This window comes from Gavia stellata, chromosome 31 (assembly GCF_030936135.1).
Source record: "Gavia stellata isolate bGavSte3 chromosome 31, bGavSte3.hap2, whole genome shotgun sequence".
Classification (NCBI taxonomy): domain Eukaryota; kingdom Metazoa; phylum Chordata; class Aves; order Gaviiformes; family Gaviidae; genus Gavia; species Gavia stellata.
The window spans coordinates 1578729-1604448 of NC_082624.1; the positions used below are offsets into that span (position 1 = coordinate 1578729).

General features: G+C 52.6%; 1 protein-coding gene across 1 annotated transcript; it reads right to left on the minus strand.

Moving 5' to 3' along the window:
• Window positions 1–344: 344 nt before the first annotated feature.
• On the minus strand, window positions 345–25683 carry KANSL3 (KAT8 regulatory NSL complex subunit 3). Its single transcript, XM_059831439.1, has 22 exons — window positions 25581–25683; window positions 23921–24091; window positions 23046–23136; window positions 22552–22737; window positions 22275–22406; window positions 21859–21975; window positions 21160–21261; window positions 20944–21015; window positions 20536–20610; window positions 19459–19616; window positions 18489–18552; window positions 17786–17986; window positions 17345–17501; window positions 15912–15989; window positions 12327–12518; window positions 10513–10597; window positions 9464–9618; window positions 8870–8982; window positions 8017–8236; window positions 7646–7779; window positions 3202–3364; window positions 345–1011 (listed from the first exon to the last, which is right to left on the minus strand). Exons 1-22 carry the CDS (start codon window positions 25619–25621, stop codon window positions 437–439), a joined length of 3282 nt encoding a protein of 1093 aa, XP_059687422.1. The 5' UTR covers window positions 25622–25683; the 3' UTR covers window positions 345–436.
• Window positions 25684–25720: the final 37 nt, after the last annotated feature.

A 25720-nucleotide genomic window follows, 5' to 3' on the forward strand; every position in this document is an offset into this window, starting at 1 on the left:
AAAAGTAGGAGGAATCAGTTGAAACTTCTGCCCAGAGGAGGGACGTACCGGCAGATGGCACAGGCAGGAGGAGCTGCCCTGGTTGCTGCCCAGCCTGCTCCCAGGAGCCACAGCATGAATTCTTCCCTGCCTGCACAAAGCTGCTTTGTCCCTCCACGCCTTCACGGCGAGAGAAATCGGCCCTCGACAAAACCGATCGAGGGCTGGGCTGCAATCAAAGCTGCTTTTGGAAGGGACATGCGCAATGAAGCCAGCAAAGAACAAAAAAAAAAAAAAGAAAGTTTTATTAAAGAGCAACAAAACCAGAAAAACATCCCCCTAGTTTGCTCCAGCCTGAACCAGCTCCCCGTGCCCACGGGGCTGCTCCTCTCCCACCCCGCAGCCGAGCTCAGTCTTCCCAAAGCGCCCGGTCGCAGCCGAGGGGTCCCGGGGGTCCCTACGGCTTCTGGCTGAGTGTGGGCCCTGCCGTGGCGATGATGGAGGAGCTGGCCAGGCTGCTGCCCAGTGTTATGAGCGTGGTGCCGGCCCCTCCTGGCAGCACAGCCTGGGGCAGCAAGTGTCTGTTGGCCAAAGCCTCTCTGGTGTGGATGATGGTGCTCCCGTCGTCCACCACGGAGGGAACCCTCCCCAGGGTCTCCACTGCCCCCAGAGCATGGCCGAGGGCCGCGGCGCTCTTGGTCAGGCTGACCTTCTCCCCGATGTGTCCCAGGGGTCCATCGCCCTTCATCGCGGCCAGCGTCGAGGTCAGGATGACGGTCTTGGACGCGGTTTGCAGGACAGGTCCCACCTTCGTGTGTGCCAGGCTGCCGGGAGGGCTGGGGGTGCTGGCCAGGGGGGAGGTGGCGAAGGTGACGGCGCCAGTGGGAGAGCTGGCAGACGGGGAGGAGGAAGGCTGGATGCCCGGCAGTTTGAGGGGGACAGAGGTAGCCTCACCCATCACAGATTTGGTAAGCGCAGACAGCTTGGCATCCGACATGACGTAGAGCGTCTTCATGGGGCTGGTGGTGGTCACTGCGTAGAAGGGGAGAGCATGGTCAGTGGCTGTGGGGACGTGGTGCCCACCCTGGGCTGCAGCCCCCAGCCGCAGCTGCGGAGTCGCAGGCTTTCATACTGAACAGAAAGACCTGGCCTTGTCCGCTCTCCAGAGCGGGACCCCAAAACAAACCCCAGCGCTGCCACAGCCCGGGCAAGGGAAGCACAACAGCCGAACTCAGCACAGTCAGCACAGCTCCCCTCCTAGACCGCTCAGATCCCCCAAGGAAGCCTCTCTCCTCCTTCAGTGTCTGATCTTCTCCCCCAAAAAGTCCCCTCCCATTAGGACAGGACATCAAGGTTCTTCCTTAGCCAAACATCCTCCATCTTGCCCCATCCTACCTGCCGAGCTGCCACAGACCACACCGAGCTCACGTTGCTCTCGGCGGCCCGGCTCAAGGCAAACTCTTGCTCATCTCTGGTATCTCCAGCTCCATCCCACCAGCAGCACCGGGGGTGCTCAGACCCTCACCATCCTCCACCCCAAGAGGCGGCTAAAAGACTTTGTGAAATAAAGTCCTCTGCGCTCTACGGCGACAGCAGAGGTTGCACCGTGGTGGTTACCCCATCCGAGTCGGCTCCCCAGCTGCATCTACAGCAGCCGCAGCCCAGAGAGACTTCACTGAAATCTCATCGCTGGGTTTAGACGTGCTCAAGGGATGGGAAAAAGCCTGGAGACCCACTGCTGGTTAAAGACAAGGCTGGCCAGAAAGACCCCAACCTGGAGCAGCTCGTGGTTTGCCCCTGCGGTTGCCCAAGACTGCGACTTGCTCCGTCTCTCAGGAGCTCGCACCGAGGAGCGGAAAGCAGCACGCCCAGCCATGCTGGGTCACCTGGCATGCAGCACCGCATCTCTGTGATACAGTGGCATCAAAGAAGCACCGCGGTGTCCCTCGCGCTCCTCAGCAGCGACAGCATGCCACAAACGCCATCAGCGCAGCGTGGAACTCTCCGAAATGAAGTGCCTCAAGTGGAGAGGGCACAGAGCGAAAGCTGACGAGCGATCACCTACCCAGGATGGGACCACCGACCCCACCATCCTGGGATCTGGGAGGGCAGGAGCACGGCAGGAACAGGCAACTCCAGCCACCCCTACGCAGGCTGGGGAAGCGGCACAGACACGCGATGATACTATGAAGACACCGGCAATGACCGCTCTATAAAACTAAGAGAGTCTGGAAAATTCTCTGCGCTAACACCCCAGTCCACCCTGCTACTCCAGCAGCTTTTCCTACAAACTGGTCCTCCCCGCTGGATGCAAAGCCAACCCGAACCTCCAGCGAAAGCAGGTAAAATTCTCCACAGATCTAACTTCATCCACTAGCTATGACAAATAACAAAAGGAACAAGAAAAAATACACAGATGACGACTTAAGCCCAGTGCTTCTGCACCTCCCTGTTGAGTCCTGGGGGAGAAGAGCAGAGCTGAGGGTCTGCAAAGGTCGGTTAGCTGGGTTTAACGCCTGCAAGGAAAGCCGACTGCGTGGTAAAATATACACGCTGCAGAGCTGCCTCATTTGCCCTTTGGGAAACTGGCACAGCCCCACCGAACTTCATCCGCCAGATCTGGCCTCAGTGCCGACTACCTGCTCACCCTGCCGCTTGCTTGGAAATCGGCTGGACGAGGAAAATGAAAACACTTGCTCGGCTGGCAGCGGGTTCTTTGGTACAGAAGCCTTTGAGGATGCAATGGACCACATCACCGCTTTTCGTCGATTTTATTAAGTCTGAGGCTATCGGCTGGGTAGTGGCTCTGCAATATTTATTTAGCTGTAATTGGATGGGTCAGCTCTCCCCAGGCAAGGTAAATAAATGTAGGCAGCAGGGAGAGTGCTTAGCGCTCTGAGCACATGACTGGGGCCCTAAAACACAAACTGCAGATAATCCCTTCTGTGTTTGGGCTCAAGTTTAACACCCTGCTCTTCGTCAACTGCTCAGAAACTGCTACATCGAGCCAAAACTCCTTGTGCAGAGAAACCATGGGGGAACCTAACTTAAAGCGGGGGGAGACAAAAAACCAAAAAGCAGTGGGCTTAAAAATGAGCAGCATTCAGGCAGCTATTCCCCGGAGTGACTCCACACACGTCACCCGGCGGCATGGCTCCAACCCGGCCTCCGCTCTGATCCCCAGGCCGGCTGCCCGCGCCCCACAACTGCCATGCGCCTCACCTACGGGTGCTGCCGCGGCGGAGGTCAGGTGTGCCGTGGGGTCGGCGGGAGCCATCTCTGCGCCAGCCTGGGCTTTGCTGAGATCCATCTGAGACAGCAGCTTGCCAGGAGAGGCGGCACTGGTAGCTGGGGCGGCCAGGTTCCCAACTGCACCGTCTGGAGCCTGGAAGGGTTAAAGTAACGGAGAGCTACTGGAAGTGCCCCGCTGCCGAGGGGGGCTGCAACCATTCCTCGGGACCTGCGCTAGCCCTCACCTAAAAAATAAAAAAAGTCAGAGCATGCTGTCTCCCTGCTTCTTCTAGCCTTGCCCTCACTCTGACCAGTCATTACCAAGCTCAAGGAAAAATGCGTACAGATAGAAAATCCGTAGAGATCTGTATTTTAAAAGCATGATGGTGTCACTTGCAGCACCGACACCACTGTCGGTCCTTGGGCTGAGATGGGCACAAACTCATTGCCTTTTTCTGGAGCAGAATGGGATGGCTCTATCCCCATCTCTGGCTGTCAGGGAAATCAGTCCTGCTCTTGTTTCCTCTGCAGCAATAGCGAAACAACAGCCAGGAGCTCAAGAACGATCCCCGCATCGTGCAGATCCGCTCGCAAGAATGAGGCGCTATTACCAGTGAAAGGCCAGCAAAAACTGGGAACAGCACACACCATCCTCTGCATCAGAACTTCCCTCTTGCTTGACGAAGACATACAAGCCCCTCTGACAAGAACCAGCTGGTTACACAGCACCAGTGTCCACCAGTTATCTGCAGACGTCCAATACTGGGACAATCGGGGAGTTTGGATTCGTGTCCCAAGGCAGATGGCAGCACTGGAGAGCACTGACAAGCTTCAGTGAAATATCTGGCAATTGCCCCATTCGAGGGGTTCTTCAAACGCCTCTGGGTCGGCTTCACCTGCCTGAACTCTGTCCAGGTGCATCTGCAATCTGATACTGCAGAGAGCCGACTGCATGCACTCCTGTGCTCTCCCTGGCAGCCCTCACAGCCCTGAGCTGACACAATTCAAGCTCCAAAGCAGCTTTTCCAGCTACAAAAGCAGACAGCCACCTCTTCAGTCAGACTTCTCTGACCCAACCTGCTCGCGTTCCTCCACCACCGACAAGGACCGCTTAAACTCAAGTCTGAGCTCTCCTTATCTGATGCCCATGCAGGTCGCAGCCTGCTTTTCCATGCCTTTGTGCAGCAATTTAACGGTGCTCCGTTAGCTATAATTAATATTTCTGCCCCTGGGAGTCGAAAGGGTTAAACTTCAGGAAAAGAAAGGTGTTTACTGCCTGCTTAGAGCACATCCACCACCAGCAGCCGGCTCTAGGCAGCGGCAAGAGCTGGAGTTGGAGCTCTCCTGGGGGAGACCCTTGCCCAAAGCTCAAACCATGACACCTCAGCTTGCAGCTCCGGTCATCGCAGCGTAAATCTTCGTGCCACTAAGCAGAAAACAAGAGCGTGATCCAGCATCAGCATCACTCCACACTTTATGGAGCTACTATCAGGATATAAGCACGCTGGAAGGGGGAACCCATACAAAAAGCAATGTTCAAATCACGATGGAGCGGTTTATTGAAAAGAGAAACTGAAGCTTGCTCCTATTTTCACTTTAAAGCCACCCAAACACTCTTGCTTCTTCTTACCCTGCTACTCACAGAAAGCATTTGCACCAAACTCCTCAGGGAGATTCCTCAGTCTTCTGCCTCCCTTTTAATGCCCACGGGGGAAGGAAAAGAGTTACCCACTCAAACTGCATCTCAGCTGCTACAGGCATCGCCCCAGCCCCCAGAGTTTAAAAATCACAGCGCACAGCTGATGCGTGGGCTTCACGCTTCCTGCACAGGCACACTGGAGCCGTCAGCTGGAATTTCAAAGGGAACCCAACCGCCAACAGCTTTGGCTACTGCTGAAAACACAAGAGTTTAAGCCCTCGGTGTTATCCCGCAAAGCCTTTTGTAAATTTGCTCTTTTACAGGAAGCCCGGCTAGATTACGTAATCCTTATGCGCTAAAGGTACACACGAACTGATGTCAAGGGCTATAATTAGTTACAAAAACACATAGCTCATTCCATTTCCTGTAAAAGCCAGCTTTCAGTTTGCTTTTGAAGCAACTCCCGCAGCCGGCCACACAATTAAGCGCTACCTTGAACACACAAGCTCTGCATTGTAGGCAAAAGTCACAGCGTACAATCCGATATCCAGTTCCAACTGCCACCGCCTTAAAACATTAACTCGTACGTGAACTCGTTAACCCTGGAGTCGATCTGTACCAAGTTTCATTACACTGCGGAGTTACTGTTCTGCTGGATATTTAGGGTCTCTCGAAGGTAACAAAGGACGTAAAGGAAAGCACGCCAGTTCTGATGGTTTCTTAAACGGCCTTTGAAGAGCACAAAACCTGTCTCCAACCTGGATGAAGAGTTTCAGACCTATGAAAGCGACTCACCCGCTGCTTAGGTGGGATCTGCACTGAGTGTCACTAGCTCAGTGTTTCCGAGCTCTACCTTAGCTGGCCCTAAGCCCAGCTCTGCTAACGATTGCAGGCTCTGTTGCGCTAGCGAAGTGACTGAAAGAAACACAGAGAAGTCAAGGGAGAAGGACACGGATGTTCCCAAATCTGAGCTTGAACCAGTAAATCAGGACTCTGTGTGGAAACTACCGGCAATGCCAGCTCTAAAGCAGCAGAGGACAAATTAAGGATTTATGGCTGCCGCTGTTAATACTTACCCAACTTCTATCCAAAGGCTTCACCCTTAGGAAAATGCCTCCCTAAATATATCTCAGGGCTTCAAGCAACCTCAAACCTCTGCAGACAGCAGCAAGGAGTAGAAACACACTCCCTACCTCCACGGTGCTGCTCACAACTTGAGCCAGCCCAGCAACAGGGAGCAAAACTACAGAGCTTCATCTACAAAGCGAAGATTGCTCTGCCTCTCCTACACCAGCTTACCTGCCCGGGACCTGCGTTAGTGCTATCAAAAGTAGGAAAATCACATGCAAGAGAAAAAAGAAAAACCAACAAACCCTGCCAATCTGGAGTGATCTTGGCATCCTCAGCCTTCAGGGCCAGTTCGTTAATCCCTGCTGGGAACTGGAGCTTGATCCCCACCGGACGCTCCACACTCGTCCAACTGCCCAAGCTGCAGCATTTATCATTCCAAGAGCTTGTTGACTTGTTCTCTGAACTACCTTCTTCCTGCAAATGCCTCAAATCACTACAGTCAGCATCTGTTGGACAGTTATACCCCTTCAGCATATACTGGGCAACCAGCAGCCCTTTTCCTGCAATGCCTCCTTCAGTCCCGTGAGGCAGATCACAGGCCTGGGCTGCCTGTTTTCTCCTACATCCCCATGTCCGGGAAAGCATCTAGGAGAGAACCGAGTGTTGCACAACGCTGGAGCTGGGACCACGAGGAAGCCGTGTGAACTTGGGTCAACCTCGCTGATGGCACACCGCAGCCACCCCTGACCAACCATCCTATGTAGGGAGTCAGAGCCAACCTTTCCGCACTCACATTTATGGATCCGTCTCAAAATTGACAGTGGTTTAGCATGGAGCCCAAGGATACTCCTGCAGTAAATTCACCCCTTTTGCTACCTCCAGGATTTGGGGTTGAGAGGTCTACGTTACAGCACCCAAGACCACTACATTCACGACAGGAAAAAAAAACCTCTCCGATTTGGCATCTTGTGCTTTCAACTCAACCGCACCAAGACTTAACCTAGGAAGCAGGAAGGCAGCCAGGATCCTTGAGACAGTACCTGGCATGCGTTGAGAGTCCAAACAGTAAGTGGTTTTCCTACTGTCAGTGATCCATCTCCAAAAGGAGATCTGTATCGAGCAAATAGAACCTTGGAGCATGCGCTCAGCACTTCATAAATTGGTTTCAACAGCATGGCAGTGAGAAAGAGAGGAGCTGGGGAGCTGCAGGAGGAAATAGTACGGTATACCCAACACCCACAGGGCCCAGCCTCACATCGGGGCATCTAACAGTCAGAAGCAGCATTTTCAAGAGGAATACAGCTCCAGACAGCATGGCCAACCCACTCTCCTGCCTGAACAGGCAGGGGATAGACACTCTACAAGCAGCTTTCCTCCTCCCACCAAAATCCGTTACTGCCAGGAAAGCCTGGACCTTCAGTAACAATTTCCATGCTGATGTCAGCTTTCGAAGTCTAGCCGGAGATTCCCTCGCTGTGGTACTAGCGCGCTATCGAGCACAGTCGACCCTGCCACTAACAGCCACGAAGATGGCCTGGGTCCTCTTAACCACCGCCTTGCGAGGCCCCTTTCTGCGTGGCCTCAGCAAAGCAACAAAGCTCATCACACCCAAGCGAGATGTGACCAAGAACACTTTCCCCAGAACAGCTATATCTGCAATAGTCAGAAAAAGCTCAGAAGAGCAGCAGCGGGCACTTTCTCTACAGAGAAGATGCCAAAAATTACCTGAGGTGCCTGCGTCTGCATCGGCTGTTCCTCGAGCTGGGGCTGGACAGTCCCTATCGCAGCCTGGCTAAGCGTGGTCACGCGGCTGGGCTGCCCACGCAGCGTCACAGTAATGGTCGTTGGGGCCTTCAAGCCTAGAAAACACACAAGCAAGACTTCCCTGAGACATGGGGACTGTGAAGGCCACATTCACCAACCAGGGGCTGCATCAGAAGTCTCTTCCCATTCTGAGCAGCTGCTCAGAAATTGCTAGCACACGCAACTGTCCGTAGCTACGGCTCAAAGGCAGAATAAGCTTTGGAAACATTCGTCTCGGGGAGATGGGGTGCTCCAGGCACCTGCATCGCATGCCTGTTCCCTTTCTCCCTCACCTGCTGCCTGGTTGGAGATCTGAGCCAAGCCAGGGAGACTGCTGGCCAGCTTCGCCAGTCCCCCGTTTGTGAGCAGCTGGTGAATGGCCGTGGGCTTCCCGCTTGCCGAGGCTCCCAAAGACAAAGAGGTGGCAACCGGGATGGTGCGGACAATTGTGCCGGTGCCCGTGGTGATGGCACTCAGGTTCTGGATAGGCGCAGGTGTCTTCACAGCTGAAGTCTGGAAGGAGAAGCAGAAGCACTGAGTACCTGGAAGGAAAGGGGATGCCAGGATGGCACGGCCCCTCCCTCCTGCAGAAGCTAGAGGTCTTTAGAGGTCAGAGTTTCCACACTTCATTCTGGTGGCCACAAGCAGGTCTAAAGGCAAGTAAACTTGTCCCTTCCAGGCTGCATACACTCATTTCAACTTGAAAGCATGACTGGGAGAAACTGTGGCTCTGCTTCTAATGAAGCCACCCGTTCTGAAAGAGGTCGCTTCAAAGTGCAGGGATGGGGAGCTTGCCTGAGAGGTCACAGGCATGCGTTTTCCCAGAAGAAGAAGGAGAAAGATTGCTGATCTGCCCCCCCCGTCCATTCTCCAACTCCTTCTCAGCATTTTCTAGGCGGCTGCTTAGAAACACCTTCCCACAGCCCTGTTCCCTAGACCTCATGCCACTTAGGGGAACCCTTAGACCCTGGCACGCCACCAAGGCTTGGACGCATTATTTCAGCTGCAGTTCACACCTACCATCCCTCATCTCTTCTGGTTCTGGAACAAACATGGCCCACCCAGGTTCCCTCTGACTCCTACCGCTTTATCCTCCGTACAGCTTCCCCTCCAGAGAGGGATGTCTGATGTTTGCAGGCTGCATACCTGCACGGGCGGCCCAGCAGCAGCCACGCTGGCAGGAAGGGCTGATGACTTGGTCCCGATATCCTGCAGGCTGAAGCTCAGCCCTTGCAGCAGGCTGCTGGCAGATGCTGCTCCTAAAAAAAAGTAAAGAATAAAGAAATCAGGCTTAGAGAATTCACCAGCATGAAATTCCAAGTCTGTCATATGGCAGGTGTCTGTAGAACCATTCTTTAAAGAGCAGCATCCCAAGCAGCCTGCCTCGAGGTCGGCAGGGATCCTCCTAGACGCTCTACACACACAGTCCAACACACTTCATTGCTGCAGTTACTAATGAGGATAGCTGTGAAACCCGGGAGGCAAGAGGAGGTCAGTTTTAGTATGTCAACGCATCGTTACATACAAATGACACAATTAACAGGTCACCTACTGCACCTTCAGCCTCGCTTTATAGCATCCCACTGGATCTCTGCAGGCTCTGCAATAGCAAAGTGCTACAAGTGCTGCCTCAGCCAAACCCAAAGCAACCAGGGAATGCAAGAAAGAGGATCCACAAAATGATTTTGAACCTGGTTTACCTTTTACATTCACAAGAGAGACATGGAGAGAGGCAGGTACCTTGGAGGGTACTGGCTGGCTGGGCCTGCATGCAGTGGGTGCTGCTGGCCACCAGCCTGCTCTGCAGGGCATGGAATGCGCTGGGCACCGTGCTGCTGGGGATCACGGCAGACGGAGCAGGACTCGCGGAGGAGGTTTCTGCTGCCGAACTCAGCCTACAAAGCGAGCAGAAGAGAAAGACTCCAGTTAACAATAAACTGCACAGGGCAAGGCGAGATGGCTTTGACAGCGAGCTGTCACTGGCCAGATGCACCCCAGTGGAACACCTGGAAGGGTAAGGCAGGGTGCTGACGAGCTACAAAAACCCAAAGCAAGAGGTCTCCCTGTGTCCGCTGCGGCAGCCAGAACAAGGAGCACCTATGGCAAAATCCATGTATTTCCAAATTGGAAGTGAGCTTTTTATACGTTTGTGCCTACCTAGGTGCTGCAAGGGCTGTGTCTGCTTTTCTGCAGGCTATCTACTTTGCAGTGACACATTTTCCATTTAAAACCTACTTTCTATTTGAGAACAGCTCTTCTCCCTCACCCCTCCTGGATCAGTCAGACTCCGGATCTCCAAAGCTTGGTTTGAATTAAAAGGGAAAACAGTGACGTGAGATGTCAACGTCAGATTTGTTGCCCAACAGAAATCCCTACAGCCAGTTAATCAACTTCATGAGCCGATATTGAGGCTTCTTTCCCCTATCTTTGGGAAAAAAAAAAAAGCCTGACTGTCAGAGGGAATGAAGGGAAGGGTTAAAGACAACACTGAATTTCTGGCAAAGACACCACAGTCATTCAAAAGACAGAGATAAGCAAACTTGGATTTGGGAAACCATATAGAAATATAGCCCAACAGCCACAATACCGTCTACTTCTGCCCGTTTCTGCTATTCTCAAACTCAACGGCCAGTTGACAAATAGTTTTCAGGAGCCTAAAAGTCTCCTGCACTTCAGAAAATTCCAGTTATAAGCAAGATACCAGAAAGCTCCATGTGCAGAAATCACCCTGTTGCCGTGCAGCAGCCTGTCAAAAAGACCCACAGCTTATAAAAAACAGTTGCACTCACTTCGGGGTGGTGAGCAGTCCTGACAGCTCCTTTGCGCCTGACACAGACTGGCCGACAGCCATGGGGACTGGCTTTCCAGCGACAACTGCAAAAGAAAAAGAAGAAACCTCAACTCTCTCTCCTCCACGAGTCTTTAGGGATTTCCCCTCTCTCACACAACTACCCACAGACACAGCGCTGCGGGCCACGGGCTCATCCTGCTCACAAAGCATCTTCTCAAGGAAAACTCCGCTGCAGCCATAAACACACACTCCAGCCACCACGCTACGGGAGATCAGGAGTATCAAACAGAGCAGAGGTGCGAAAAAAACCCAGGAAAGCTGCCGTTGTGGAAGTGTTACGACAGACGGGATTGAAGGAATCAGCTGCAAAAATCTGTAAGCAGTGAAGTCTCAGGCCCTCACCACCAAATGCAATTCTCTCTCCTAAATGTTATCTCCGCTAATCCCCTCCTCCTAGTCCATCATGGCACAGGTCTACCGCCTCCACCGATTAATTCAGATCTGGCTGGTCGCTAGCGATCAATTTTGTAAGCATTCTTTAGAGACACTTTACAAAATACACAGGGATGCGACGAGTCACGGTATTTGTTTATTGCGGCGTTTTGGGATACAACTGCATTTGTCTTGTGCATTCCTCCTGCTCACACACGGTAAGAGGGAATTCTTGTTTTGGTTCATGTTTACTTCTGCAATTCATTTCCTTTCTGTGAAAAGAAGTAAAGTTTGGAAAATTAAAAAAAAAAAATATTCCAGAAACCAGAGATTTTCAAAGCTGCCAGAAGAGAAACTGTAACCTTAAGAAAGGATGTATATTTATTAGTCCATTTTCACAGTTCGAAACAACTGTTAAATTAACAAAGAGATGCTTCCAAAGGAGCAGAATTATTTTTCAGCTTTGAAAACCTCTGATTGCCTATCAGAATGGAGACGCTGACCTTTCAGTCCTGCATTGCATCGAGCTAACGCTACTAACAAGCGACTGCTTTACATATCTGAGGCTCTGCACTCTGACGTAAGGAAGTCGTATATGCCAGCGTGGCCAGCGACAAGGCAACATCCTTCAGGTACAAGGGTGACAGTAGCCAAAGCTTCTGGCCTCCCTTGCAAAGGCTCAAGGGGAAGAAGACCAAGCACATCAACTCTTCTTGGACTGCAGGGACCTCCGCAACGCGTGTTGCAGTGGGTTTTCCCAGCTGCAGAGGCAGGAGAGGAGCTGGGATTTGTTTATACGTGTATCAAGCGCATATTGTGCCAGACTTCAGGCCCAAAGGGGAACAGCGGAGCGGGGCACTCAGCTGAATCGTGAAGTCCGAATGCAGGAAGGTCTTCCAGAGGAAGGAACATCGCCGTCATCCCTAAAGCAGGAGCACGTTCCAGGTGAGAACTTGGCGCAGGAGTGGGCAGCAGAACCGGAGACGCACATGACATACTTGGAGCAAGGGGTCCGCCAGGACCAGCATCCTGCTTCCAGCAGCGGCTCGATGCCTCAGAGGAAGGTGTAAAATTCGCCTCACAGCTGACAAGGCTGCGGTCGAGCATTTCGCTGGAGCATACAGTCCCAACTGCTATGGAAAACAGAGACTCCTGCCAAGCTCCTACGTGCTGTCAGCCCCCACGCTTCCCTGGCTATCCCCAAGTCACTCACACCTTGAGCCTCCGTCTGTTTTCTGCTGCTAGCTCCTCCAAAAATAATAATTAAAAAAAAATATCACAGCTCCCTCCCCTCCCCACGCCGTGCCCCAGAGGAGCAGGTCTGGGCACAGCCACGACCCTGCTTTCTGGTTAAAAAGCAGCTATGCAATCGCAACTCACTTTCTGCCTGGGTGGTGAGGGGTGCTCCGTTCCCCACGCCAGCAGCATCTCCGTGAGAGACAATGGTCACCTTGATTTTGGCTCGTTTGGAGGATTTGGTGCACTGGGTCGGGCTGGGGGTCTGATGCCTCTTCAGCTGCATACGCACATCATCTTTCTCAGCCCCTTCCGAGTGCTCTGAGGAGACTGGAACTAGGGGACACAGAAGTAGCTTTTTGAAAACTGATGGCCGATCCCTCGAGGTCAGCGCTGCTCCACTGTGCGCACCAAGGTGTGGAGAAGGGACACATGCCCATGCACACTTCCACAGCTCCCTCCATGCCAGCCTTACCCATCTCCCATGCACTGGGAACCCACGCTTCTCCTTTTCACCGCCTACGCTGACTTCCACGTGTCCTAAGCTGCTGTCTTAGGGCCAGAACTTAGCTTAAGCTACTCACAGCCGAAGGCAGGACAGCATATAAAGTCTGTCTTGCCTCTGCAGCAAAGAAAAATGGATGCCTACAGCGATACCACATCTCCACAAAAATGCTTTTTATTTCAAAGCGCGGCATAATCAATCCCAGCATCAGGCCCCTCCAATATCCCTAATTTCCAGGTGAGGGGACAAGGGTGCAGGGACTTGCAGAGCTGATGCAGGCACGCTGCCGACACTGGGATTAGAGCTCAGCCCGCCTGCTCCTCCGACACACCAGCAAAGGTATTTGCACGCCTGTTGTACAGCACATCCGTTCCAGCGCTCCTAACCGGCCCTCCAGGAGCTGGACTGAAGCGTACAGGTTTCTTAGAGGCACTAAGCAAAGCAGCCATGAGCACAAAAGGTGCTGCAGCAAAGCCAAGCTCCCACATACCCTACACTGCTTGGTACTAGGGGAGAAAAGCCGCGAGCTGAGATTTCTCCTCCACACCAACAGCTCGTTTTGCTGTCACGTCCTTGATTCGTCACATCCGTTTCGTCCTGCCTAGAGCACAAGCTTGCCAAGGCCAGGGCTATCCAAAAAAGCACAGAGGACCTAAGACAAGCGCCTCTGGGCAGCCCGGGAACGAAACACAGTCACGAGCTGCCACATCCTGCCCATCCACTCTCCACACATCTCCCACCACCGGCATACGATCGTCCAGCCCCAGCCTGAAACGCTGGTGGACTGGGTCGAAACAAAGGCGCAGATCTGCCTCCCGCTGTGGCGTTCGCATTCTGGCAGAGCTCAGAAATGCAGTTGCTGCTACACCCAAGTGCTGCCGTGATCTGTGGCAAGGGGGAAAGGCCTTCGCTCAGAGCTACGGAGAGCCTTCACCATCGAGAGCTTCTGCAGACTGCTGCTGAGCCAGCTAACTCCCTCTTTACAGACGGACCTAGGCATTTAAGCCGTGTATTCAACAGTCTAGAGGCTAAGATGTACATACCTTTTCATTTATATATATCTAGATATGGATATATTATATAAAATTGATATAGATACAGATGCGTGTGTGTATATATATATATGTATTTATACGCTTCCTGCATACCACCTGCATACCTCTGAATTGTGTGTGTGTGTGACAAGACTGCAGCCAAATCCCTAAATGTCAGGCAACTCTGAGCATTTCAGGGCCGCTCTGGTCCCCAAGACAAGCACCAAGCTTGCTGTGCTGCTATCGATGGACAGACCTCTGGCTCGAGCGTGTTAACTGGTGACACTCGTGCAACGCTCCCGTGCCTCCCACCCACCTGCAAACATGCGTGGTCCAAGTCACCATCCAGAGAGACCTCATCAGGCGTGCACAGACTGCAGGCACCAAAGCCCCCCCAAAAGTGCCACCAGCCAAGCAGGACAGTGAAACGGCACATGCACAGGCAGCGGCGTTAGGTGCTCCACAAAGCATCGGCGAGCAGCGACCCAACGTCCCTCTGTGTCCCCACTGCACAAGAGCGCAGCCTGCTTCTGCTCGCGCAGGGGCACACAGACCCCCGCCGCAAAGGACTGGCTGCATGTTCAGGAGGAGCACCCCGCTCCCAAAACAGCAGCGAACGCACCCAAAGTGTGCGCCGCAGCTTCCTACCTCGTGGGTCAGGCAGCTGAGCCAACGCAGTAATGAGCCCAGAGATCTTAATCGGCTTTTGATCTAATCAAAAGGCAGGCCAGGCTGGTCCCAGCCTCTCCATATCTCCCCACCAGCGGAGAAACATCCACCATGGCTTCTCTTCCCAGCAGATGCTGCGTGCGAGGACTCCGGATAAGCACCGGGCTCCATGCATGCTCCCAGGCTAACGTCATCACACAGGGGAGAGCACAAAACAAGGCTCAAGGGAGAAAGAAACCTTTAAAACAACCGGCTTGGGCCAATACTTGCCTCAGGAGTTTGTTACCACGGTTGTATATGTGCAGTTTGGACTGTATCTCGTGAGTGTTCAGAGCAAGCAGGGAGCCTGTGTCTTAGGAGTATCTACGTGCTGTGTAGATAGCCTGTATCTACACAGCATGCCAAAATACCACCAGCTTCTCAGCATCCAGCGCTTGCCTTGTCACGTTACAACCACCAGCTTCAGGGTGTTGCAGAGAGGCAGTTCTCACCCACGTCAACACTCGCAGCACCCTGGGGTCACCCAGACGGAGAACTGACACTGACAGCTCACGTGAAGACACGTGTCAAGTTACAACCACCAGCTTCAGTGTGTTGCAGAGAGGCAGTTCTCACCCACGTCAACGCTCTCAGCACCCTGAGGTCACCCAAACGGAGAACTGACACTGACAGCTCATGTGAAGACACCGCAGCCTCCCAAAGCCTTGGATTTCAACATCTCGTCCTCTCTTAATCCCAGATCCATGTGGTCACTGTCATTTGAGACAGCAAAACACGTCTTTAGATACACTGTGGATCTCACCCCTCGATCCCCAACCCTCAGAGCACTACACACATTGAGGTCCGCCTCTCTGCGTGCTCCAGAACCCAGCACGAGAGACCACAGGACTAAAAACTGCTCACCTCCACACGTCTCCTGGTCCAGACAGCATCCCTCTCCCACCACATCACTGTCTTACCAAAGCCATCCCTCTCCCTGACCTCTCTGCTCTTCTCTAACTCTCTCTGGCCAAAAAAACGCTGCTCCACGTGTCTACATCTGCCCCTCCCAAGTCACTCGTCAGTCCCTTGTTTCTGCTCCCGCTGACAGCCCCTTTGCTGCTCCACACGTTTGGGACGCTCCACCAATACATGCAGTCTCTCAGGCTGATGTCCACACACCCTTCTCAGGCCCAATGCGGGAATGGATTAAACTCACGATCACAAAAAGTCACCACATCATCCACAAAAAGTCCATCAAAGCAAACCGGCTGCCAGACTACACGCCTCGAAGAGCAGTATTTACCCACCGGAGCAAGGAAAGGAGAAGAGCTCAGGAAAAGTTAATGCTCTCAGCTAGCATTTGCTTTAGCTTCAAATACAGCAATGAGAAAGCAAAAAAGCAAGGGGGACAATGGGACACATTGGGCCACATCCCCAAAACCAATGCAAGGGAAGAGGAAGACGATGAAAGAAGGCAGCAGAGACAGAGAGAAGGAGGGAGACAGAGAGAGAGAAAGCGAGAAGTGAGGAGATACTCACCAAAGAGACATGAAGAGGTGCCAGGAGGAAGAGCTTTCCTCACCAGCATGTTTTGTTTCAGAAAAGCAGCGAACTGAGCTGAAATGAATCAGAGAGAATTACAGTATCACAGCCCGGCTCTGAAGGGGGACAGGGAACTCCAGGGACACCACTGCGACCCACAGACAGAGACCTTGGAGCAGGCAGGCAGGCAGAGCGCTCCGGACACGACTCATCCGGCCACGGGGCACAATGGAGACACACCGACCTCCTCTCCGGACGGCAGCGTAGCACATCCGAGACTAGAAGGGGCATCATCCCAGCTTTCACAGAGAGCACGTCCCAACAGCACCAGCCCTCTCCAGCCCCACAGCCATGGGGAAAAGGTCCGGCGCCCAGGGAACGAGAGCAGGCTTGGCTGCGAGATGCACAGCTAGCTTGACCAAGCAGTTGCACTGAGAAGCTGAGAGCAGCTGGGAGACATCAGCCAGCACATCTCTGAACAGCTACAGCCACAAAACGCAGGCCAGAAGCCACGCTGCAGCAGCGCTCCTGACAAAACAAGGCGGCCACGACACACCCCACTCCACAGACCCTCCTCCTGCCTCCCGCGTGCTATCCAGAAACTTCCTCCCTCAACTACAACAACAAAGGAAAGGACTTCTTTAGTCCGTGGTCTGAGAAATTAAGGGAGATCCAAGCTTCAACTTCCCTCCCTGAGTTAGAGAAAGACTTTAGAGAATGTGGAGGGTCACACTGTTGCAGGAGACAACAACAAGCCTGTTCAGGTCTGTCTTGAGCAAAGAACTAAGGAGAGCAGGGAGGATGGAGAACTATTCCCCAGGTGCCGCTGGTATTTGCCAGAAGGGATCATTGTCAACAAAACCATTACCTACATTCACAGCATTCACAATCAGACTGAAGCAGCACCTTAATCAGCATCTAACAGGACAAAAAACCCCCACAGCTCAAGCTGGTTTCTTATTCAGAGCAGGTTTTCCACTGCTGATGCAAGATGACTCTGTAATTACCCAAGCCCCGCTGTTTCAGTCACAATTCAATAGCCTCAATCATCTCCTGAGTACCTTCAGCCTCCCTCCCAAGCAGCCTTCAAGGATATGAGACACCAGTCAAGGGGCTCACACTTGAAAAAGAATTAGAGTATGGCTACGTGCAATTTGGTCAGCCAGAACAAGTGAAAATCCTTCCCACTTCGAACAGCAGCAAGGCTCCACAAGCTGCGGAAACACCATTTCCAAGCTAATTTCAACCCTTCACAAGCTGCTGCCTTTGGATGACAGTGATGGGGGACTGAGATGTAGAGAAAGCTGTCACGGGGAGATTGGAATTCAAGACAGGACTCAGAAAACAGAAAGCTAAACACATCAGGACAGATAAAGACCAAAAATCCAGATGCTAAGAGGGAAGAGAGTGGGGAAGCTGCAGGGCATTACCTTGTGCCTGCTTGTGCGTCAGGACAGCGTCTGTCCTCTGCACCTGCCTCTTCAGCAGCTGCGTGGTGCCGATCTGGCTGGGCTTCTGGATGGAAGACACAGCAGCCATTTTAGTCTTGGGGCTTGAAGTGGGGCTGCTGGAGACACTGGATAAGTCCTGCTCGAAGAGAAGGAACACTTCTTACCCTCCCATTTCCCTAACAGACAGTCATAACCCTGAGGGTACCAGCACACAGGCAAGAACATGCATCTTGTTGCTGGAGCAGATCTATTTCTGAAGGTTCGTTTGCCCCACCGCAAGCCATTAGTCCCCCCGTATCCTCTCACCTCCCTCTTCCAACACTAACCACGTCTCTCGCCACGTATTTCAGCAGTACAAAAGCATCTCTTTACGCCACCTCAGCCTTCCCCGGCTCAAAGTATCTCAGAGAAAGCCCCCACCTCCGAGCCCGAAGGCGAGGCGGGCACTTTGGCTGCCGGCGAGGTGGGCCTGCTGGTTCTTTCCGGCAAGTCAAACGACAGATCCCTCCTGGTTGAGTCGCGTGGCTTCTTCTTCTTCTCAGCATCCAGGTCACGGGGATCGGAGCCCGAGTGGCTCTCCGCTCGGGTGAGGACTCCAGTCAAGAAGTCAGCTATTTCATCCTAGGAAGGATGAAACAAATAGTTACACTAGGCGGTGTGCAGGTCTCTAAACAACTGATCTTCACCGCTTGAAACAAAAAAAGAACAAGATTCCCAAAGGGACAAAAGGGTAAGGCTCTTTAGGTTTAATATCCCGCAAAAAGAAACTGTAAAACCTTAATGAGAAAGGCAAGATCCATCTGTAAAGCTCATATGCCACTGATTTCTGGCACGTGGGAGAGAAACATGATGGTTTCTCCAATGCTCCCAAAAGTACTGCTTGCTTCCCCAGGCAGACGTACTGGAACACTCAGAAAAACTGCTCTTTGTTTAAGGTGAACAAAGGAAGCTCACGTCTCTCCTCCCGAAAGGAGATAGCCACTTCAAAATCTCACTCAGAAGACAGATTACCCTCGTACAACCAATCCTGGCAGTAAGGTTACAACTTGTGGTCACCGACACATTTCAGCACAGATTTTTTTTTTATAGATATGAGGTGTAAAAGGATGATTTCTGTGGTTACCTGGATGCACCTGTCCACCATACTCTGTGTAAGGCCTTCTGACTTCTTTTTGGCTTTGCTTATCCTATTAAAAGAAAAAACAAACACGCAACAGATGGAAGTCAACACACGGCTGGTTTTCTGCTTTCACACTAGCATCATTCTTCACCTGAGAGTAAGATTCAAGCGACAGCAGGCTCGCTCCCTTACCCAGTTAGACACAGAGTAAGGCAAGAGCCAGTCCCGTCAGCTCTAGACTCAAGAGCACCGTCTACCGAAAGGACAAGATTCATCCCTCAGAAGTGCTGGGACAAACTTTGATGACAAGGAAAAAGGCCCAGCATCCCAAATCATTTTGCAAAGCAAATATAATGTTTCCTTTCCTTCAGAGCTCTGTCTTCAGACCCAGTATGGGAATTTTACATTTCTTTCTTTCCTCTCCTTTACTGATTGTCCCTACTACAGATTTCTGACTTATACGATGCTCCAAAAACCTTGTCTGTGCTGCTGGGTCCAGCTCTAGCATCAGGCCGACCCTATTCTCACACACGACTTGCTCAGGTTTTTGGTGCAGTTATTCCAAACACGCACCGGTGTGACAGGAGAACAAGCTCCAAAGTTTACGGAAACCTTAAGAGCTTCTTGCCTCCTGCAAGGCTCTTACAGCCTCCCTTACTCCAATTTTGTGCACAGCCTCCAAAAGCTACATATTCCAGAGCCAGGGGTGACATGAAAAAGTAAATACTTGCTCTAGTGTCATACCACACTGTACCCTGGATCTTTAACTTAGCACTGGGAGAAACGATGCAGATTTATCACAGAAAACCAACCCTCTATCCAACATACCAGGTTTTGAAGAACAAAGCTGATCTCGATGGAGCATTTTTATGCAGTTCTGATCTACCAAATTTGGGGGTTTTTTTTGTACGCAACACAGTCAGATCTTGCCCAGCGTTCCTGGGAAGACAGCATCCATCCCGCAGACCGTTACCTGAGATTGTCGTCTGCTCCTCCCACCACCACCATGCTGTTATCGGCTCGTATTTTTTCCCGGAAATCTTCCATCGCTTCGATGTTGCACTGCAGGGAATTCTGACCGATCACAAAGAGGACAGGGGTCTTCATCTCCAGGAGGGGGTCGTCAACATCCTGCAAGAGCAAGGGGAACTGTAATCCAGAAGGACTGATCCAGGATGCAGAGTCTTTGGAGCCAAACACCTTCCTGAATTAGATGAGGATTTCCAAAAAGGGAAGGCACATGCCGCAGGGGCAAACAGCGCTTCACATGCAATCCTAGTACATAGCAACTGCGTCCTGAAAGGAGAGCAGTATAAATTGTGCGGTTCGTTTAAACATCTCGTGAGAGAGACTGACTCAAAAGTTGAATGAGTACATAGTGCTGTTACTCATTAACAGCTGAGACTGATGCCCTCCCCTCCTCAGAAACCCTATTTCACTGCATTTCCCTCCTTCCAAGCTTTTGCCACACAAACCCAGGGTAAGGCTGAAGAAGCACCAACAGCGAAGCTTCCTGGGGTGAGCCCCCGATGGGATTTACACAGCTGTACTGAGTCCTGAAGAAAACTCTGCTCCAGAGCTGCACCAAGCTCCAGCAAATGCCTTTTGTACAGATTTCCACTACCCTCAGAATTAACCATTTCATTAGCACAACTGTAATCATTCCCAACCCAGTCACACACTGGTCAGTTAATAAAGGAGCAATTTGGGGTCCATATAAATCAACCTAAAGTTGCCCTCTCCGGTGCAAAATGACACAGTTAACAAGTGACCCGCACATAAGACCCCAGGAAGGAGCTGCAAGAACATGTCACAACAGAGACAAGTAAACACAGGACTTCTCACACCTCCCATCGCATCAAGAATCCTACTATGAACGCAACAGTCCCACCTGCCGGGCACACCTCCTCCAAATAAAAATCACACAGACATTCCTCAAAAAATCTTCCAGTTATCACTGGACTTCCAAGCCTGAGTCTATGAAACAATATAGGGAGGTTAAAAAAAAAGTATAGTTCTTTAAATGGCTCCATCTCCCTTTGGTCCTTACCCCTCTGGGGCCATCAACAGTGAGCAGTGGGAATCCAAGGCACACAACCGCAGTGACATACTCCATCACTGAAACCTGGGTAGAAAAAGCAACAGTCAGCGTCCTCACAGTCAAATGCATCGGGGGTGCGAAGGCTGCTTTGCCAGGCTCCTGCCGGGCACAGAAATATCTTCCATATTTAGACTTTGCTTTGTTGATTAAAACAGTGGGGAAAAAAACATCGAATGACTCAAATTGCTTATGCCCCCACGACCAGAAATTATGCCTGCCTCAAAGCCAGGCCTTGGAAAGAGAAAAGGGACAAGGAAAACCCCGGCAGAGCCTTAAACACAACAGTAATTCAAACCTAACTCTGAACTAAAGCTGTCAAGTGGACTCTAAAAGGATGCAAAGGAATCGGGTACTTACGTGACAGGCCACCAAGGCACCCGTGTTCCACCCTATCAGGATGATCGGCTTATGAGAGAAGTGGTTGTGAATCTATGGGAGAAAAGAAAAGACATGGCTGGAGAAGAGGGACTGCCAACAGGACGATGCACTGAGGTGGCACAGCACATACAGGCAAGGTGAATAGTTTGAAGGGAGCAGCAAAGGCTCCCCGATACACTCGTCACTTTTACTTACCTCCGCCACTTTGCCCCTCACCGCCCCAATCATGTGTTCGAGACACTGCAACACTCCCACCCCGCTGCCGTTGTTCAACAGGTGGGTGGCGATGGGAATCACCTGCCGTTTGAAATGAAAAATCGATAAGTAACGAAGGCGTTACTGAGGACAACAGGTACCAACAACAATTAGCATGGACTGGAAGCCAGTTTATGCATGAACTTGTGCTTTCTCTCTCCCTCTTTCCCCCAGGAATCCCTTTTAGCTACTAAAACCAGAGGAAATAGAGAACTCCCCACAGAGACAACCTCTGCTACTCACCTTGCTCCTATACACCCAGTATATCTACCACATTAGGAGGTGTGTGAGCAGCTCTGTAGCCAGGCAGAGGACTAAGGTGACATGTAGTCTCTTTCCTCCAACCCCTTCCTACCATAAGACTCATCAATCCTTAAAAACAGTAATGATACAATCTAAACTGCTGGATGCTGGATGACTTTGGTCAGCAAGAGACCCCAAATGCATCCGATTTGGGCAACTTCATCCCCTGTGCAGTGTCTCAAATGCTAAACACTGCAGGTGGGAGATGCCAGCCTCTGCTTTCAGCAGAGCCAGGTACTTTGGTGCACCGAAGGCTTATAAAAACAAGCTCAGCAGCTGCAGTCTAGCACAGCTGCTAGTTTGAACTTCCCTCCTTTCAAAACCAACCATACGAACCTTTCCCAAGCAGGAAAGCTGTGACTGCCAGAATCGGTGCCGTCGAGAAGTGGGGAACATGGAGTTGGAGGGTCCAGAGGAAGCAATCAGGATGAGGGGGGAACCAGGCAATTTGCTCTACAAAGTTCAACAAGAGATGTGTAAGGGAAAGCAGCCTGGCCTGCACATCAAAGCAGGAGGGATCTTGCATAGCTCATTAATTGATCACATTTTCCTCAACCAAAGCTACCTCAGGATAGTATGGGGGGAATGTGTCCAACAGAAGGAGAGCCCCTCATTGAGCAAGTCTAAAGCAGGAGGAAAAGAGCCCAGGAAGAAAGACAGAGGCGGAAGGAAGAGGACAGCAGAAGGATGGGAAGAATAAAGCTGATGTGAGACCAGCCTCTCGCTCCCTGCGAGCCCCAAGAGGTACTCACTGGTTTATTATGCGACAAGACACCCACTGCCGGGTCCCAAGGCCTCTTCAGCAGCAGGGACAGAGCCTCGGCACCCGCTGCCCCCGTCTTCGCGGTAGAGGAGAGCAGCATCCTGTCGATCAGGGTGGGGATCTGAAACCAGAGGCCAGAAAGGACTGAGGAAACGCACACAGCCACTCCGAAGAAAAAGGATAGAAACTCCATCAACTTCCTTTAACAAGCTGTACAAAGGAAGAACATTATAAGTGACAGCAACGTCTTTCACTGCTTTTATCACCTTTCCTTTAAGCGTTTGCAGAGCATCCAAGTAAGCAGCCAGCACTGGCAAACTGAGGGTTTCCACTAACGTCGTGTGAAGCCACTGGATCAGTTTGGTGTCCCAGTTCACGCTAGCCAGAGCTTGGCGGACCCTCCGAGCACATTTGTCCACTGCTATCCTCCTCAGGACTGGCTCATTACAAGCCTAAAAACCAGGAAATTAAAAAGAAACACAGTTATGGCAAAAATCAAGCATGCCACGTGCATCCCAAGCCACAGGAAAGTACTGGCTTGGGCAGCCGAAGTCCTCTGGCAGCAAGCAAAGGCCAACATCCTCGCAGTGAGGACAAAATCACGCCTCAAAGAAGTACAGAGCTGCCTGGTTTTTAACACTGCACAACCCAAAGGCCAAGATTTTCGTCTTGACTCAGTCGGGCTTTGCTAGGAAGGACTGGTAAAAACACACAGGCAGCAACTCTGCTGGAAAGTGAAACAGGGAGTAAAAGACCTTACCCCTTCGTTAGCCAAGCGAGCCAGTCTGTCAGACTGCAGCGCTTTGTGAATCTTATTAAATAGCTTGTTCTGGGCCATCGTCCAACCCGTCCTGTTGAGAAAAAACAGAGAGGAAACATAGGTCACTGTTACACGGACCTCCAGGTCCTGCAAGCTGCTGCCTGTTCCCAAGGTGGTCAGCAGCACAGCTGGGCATCAGCTGCAATCGCAGCCTCAGGAACCGATTTGCGGCGATGGACAAAGTGAGTTTCGCCTCTAAGGTTTTAAGTTAGAGGATGGCTCAATAAAAAACACCAGGTTTTAAATGTCACTAGGGTGTGTCGGTGAACGTGTAAGCACCGGAAAAGCAAAAGTAACAGCAGAAGCAATAAATAAGACTAAAATAATCATTCCTTTTAGCCTAGGCCATCACCACGTTTGTCAAAAAAACTGTACAGAAAAACCAAACAACAAAAAAACTCAACATTCCTCATAATGTCAAGACCAGGAACTGGCTTGATGACAGTTCCAGGGAGGGTTTTTAATAGGCTTTGTAATTTATGCATATCCTCATTTTTGATTTTTGACATTGGAATATGACTGAATTGAGGATCTATGTGTAATCTACCAACCCACTGTCCCAACCTCCTCCAAACAGACGGGACAGTTTCACATGAAGCGTGTGGGAGAGGTTCAGCTGGGCCAGCCTCTACCGTTAAATCTGACAGCTTTCACCGCAGGCACATGAGGAATTTGGACACAAGAATTCATTTTCTTTGAACATTATTCAGTTCAGGAACGTCACCGCATATCGAGTCTCACTAAAAAACCCCACACCACGCAACTGGTGGCTGTTCAGCGTCCGAATTTATTTTCTCTGCTATCCCCGGCGCTACCTGTTGACGTGTTCCTCCCAGTCGTCCGGCGGCGGAGGGGCATCAGCATCTGTGCGAGCGAACATCACGTGGCGCTCGCACTCATTCATCACGCTGCGTGCCTTCTGGTTGTCATAGAGCGGCACGGGCGTGGGCGTCACCGTCTCGACGTCGATGGGGATATCTGCTTCACTGTCAGGAATAATTACGCTTTAGAGAAGGGGATCGCTCGCCGTGGGGTCTGCTGTGCTTTACAATGAAAAGTCCGCTAAGCTTCATAACCAGGTATCTTGTTATTCCCAGCCTGAGCCCAGGCAGCCCCCTGAACCCCAAGACCAAACCCCTGAGCTGCGACGCTGAGCACATTCCCACCCTCACCCCAAACTCACCCGTGACCCCAGGCCCAGCCCCACACAGCGACCCTAAACCAAACCATTGAGGCCTGGCCACAACCCTCCTTCCCGCCCCGACCCGAAGACCGTGAAATCAGCCCCGAGCCCAACCCCAAGCTGCCGAGCCAAGACCCCCAACTCAGCCCCCACACCCTCCCGCAGCCCATACTGCTCCCCACGGATCCCAAAACCTCCTCTAGTCTCCTCAGCTCACACCACTCTCCCCCCACCACCACACCAGCCCCACAGGATGCCCCCTGCCCCACACTTTCCCCTCACAGACCTCTCAGGACCTAACCCAGCTCCCCCAGCCCCACACTCTCCCCTCACATACCCCTCAAGACCTTCTCCAGCCCTCACACAGGTCCCCCCACCCGACAGGTCCCCCCCCATCCCACAGACCCCCCCACTCTCCCCTCACAGGCCCCTCAGGACCTCTCCCAGCCCCCACATAAGCTCCTCAGCCCCACAGGACATCCCCCCACCCCACAGGCCCCACAGTCTCCCTTCACAGACCCTCCAGCCCCACACTGTCATCTCACAACTCACCCCCCGCCGCCCCACAGGCCCCTCAGGAACCCCCCCAGCCCCCACATAGGTCTCTGAGCCCCACAGGCCCCTAAGGACACCCCCAGCACCCATACAGGTCCCTCAGCCCCAGAGAACCCCACCACCTGCCCCACAGGCCCCTCAGGACACCCCCAGCCCCCACATAGGCCTCTCAGCCCCACAGGCCCCTCAGGGCACCCCCAGCCCCCATACAGGTCCCTCAGCACCACAGGACCCCCCCCACACCTGCCCCACAGCCCCCTCAAGACACCCCCAGCCCCCACATAGGCCTCTCAGCATCACAGGGCCCCCCCACCTGCCCCACAGGCCCCTCAGGACGCCCCCACATAGGCCCCTCAGCCCCACAGGACCCCCCCACCTGCCCCACAGGCCCCTCAGGACACCCCCAGCCCCCACACAGGCCCCTCAGCACCACAGGACCCCACCACCTGCCCCACAGGCCCCTCAAGACACCCCCAGCCCCCACATAGGCCTCTCAGCACCACAGGAACCCCCCACAGGCCCCTCAGGACACCCCCAGCCCCCACATAGGCCTCTCAGCCCCTCAGGACACCCCCAGCCCCCACATAGGCCTCTCAGCACCACAGGAACCCCCCACAGGCCCCTCAGGACACCCCCAGCCCCCACATAGGCCTCTCAGCCCCTCAGGACACCCCCAGCCCCCACATAGGTCTCTCAGCCCCACAGGACCCCCACAACAGCCGCCCCCCCGGGCTCACAGGGCGGTGCCGGGCTGCCGCCGCGGTGTGAGGAAGAGCATGCGGGTGGGACGAGCAGCGCTGGCGTCGGGGTGGGCGCTCCAGGGTTTGGCGTAGCTGTGGTCCAGGCAGACCAGATCCAGCTCCCGCTCGTGCACCGA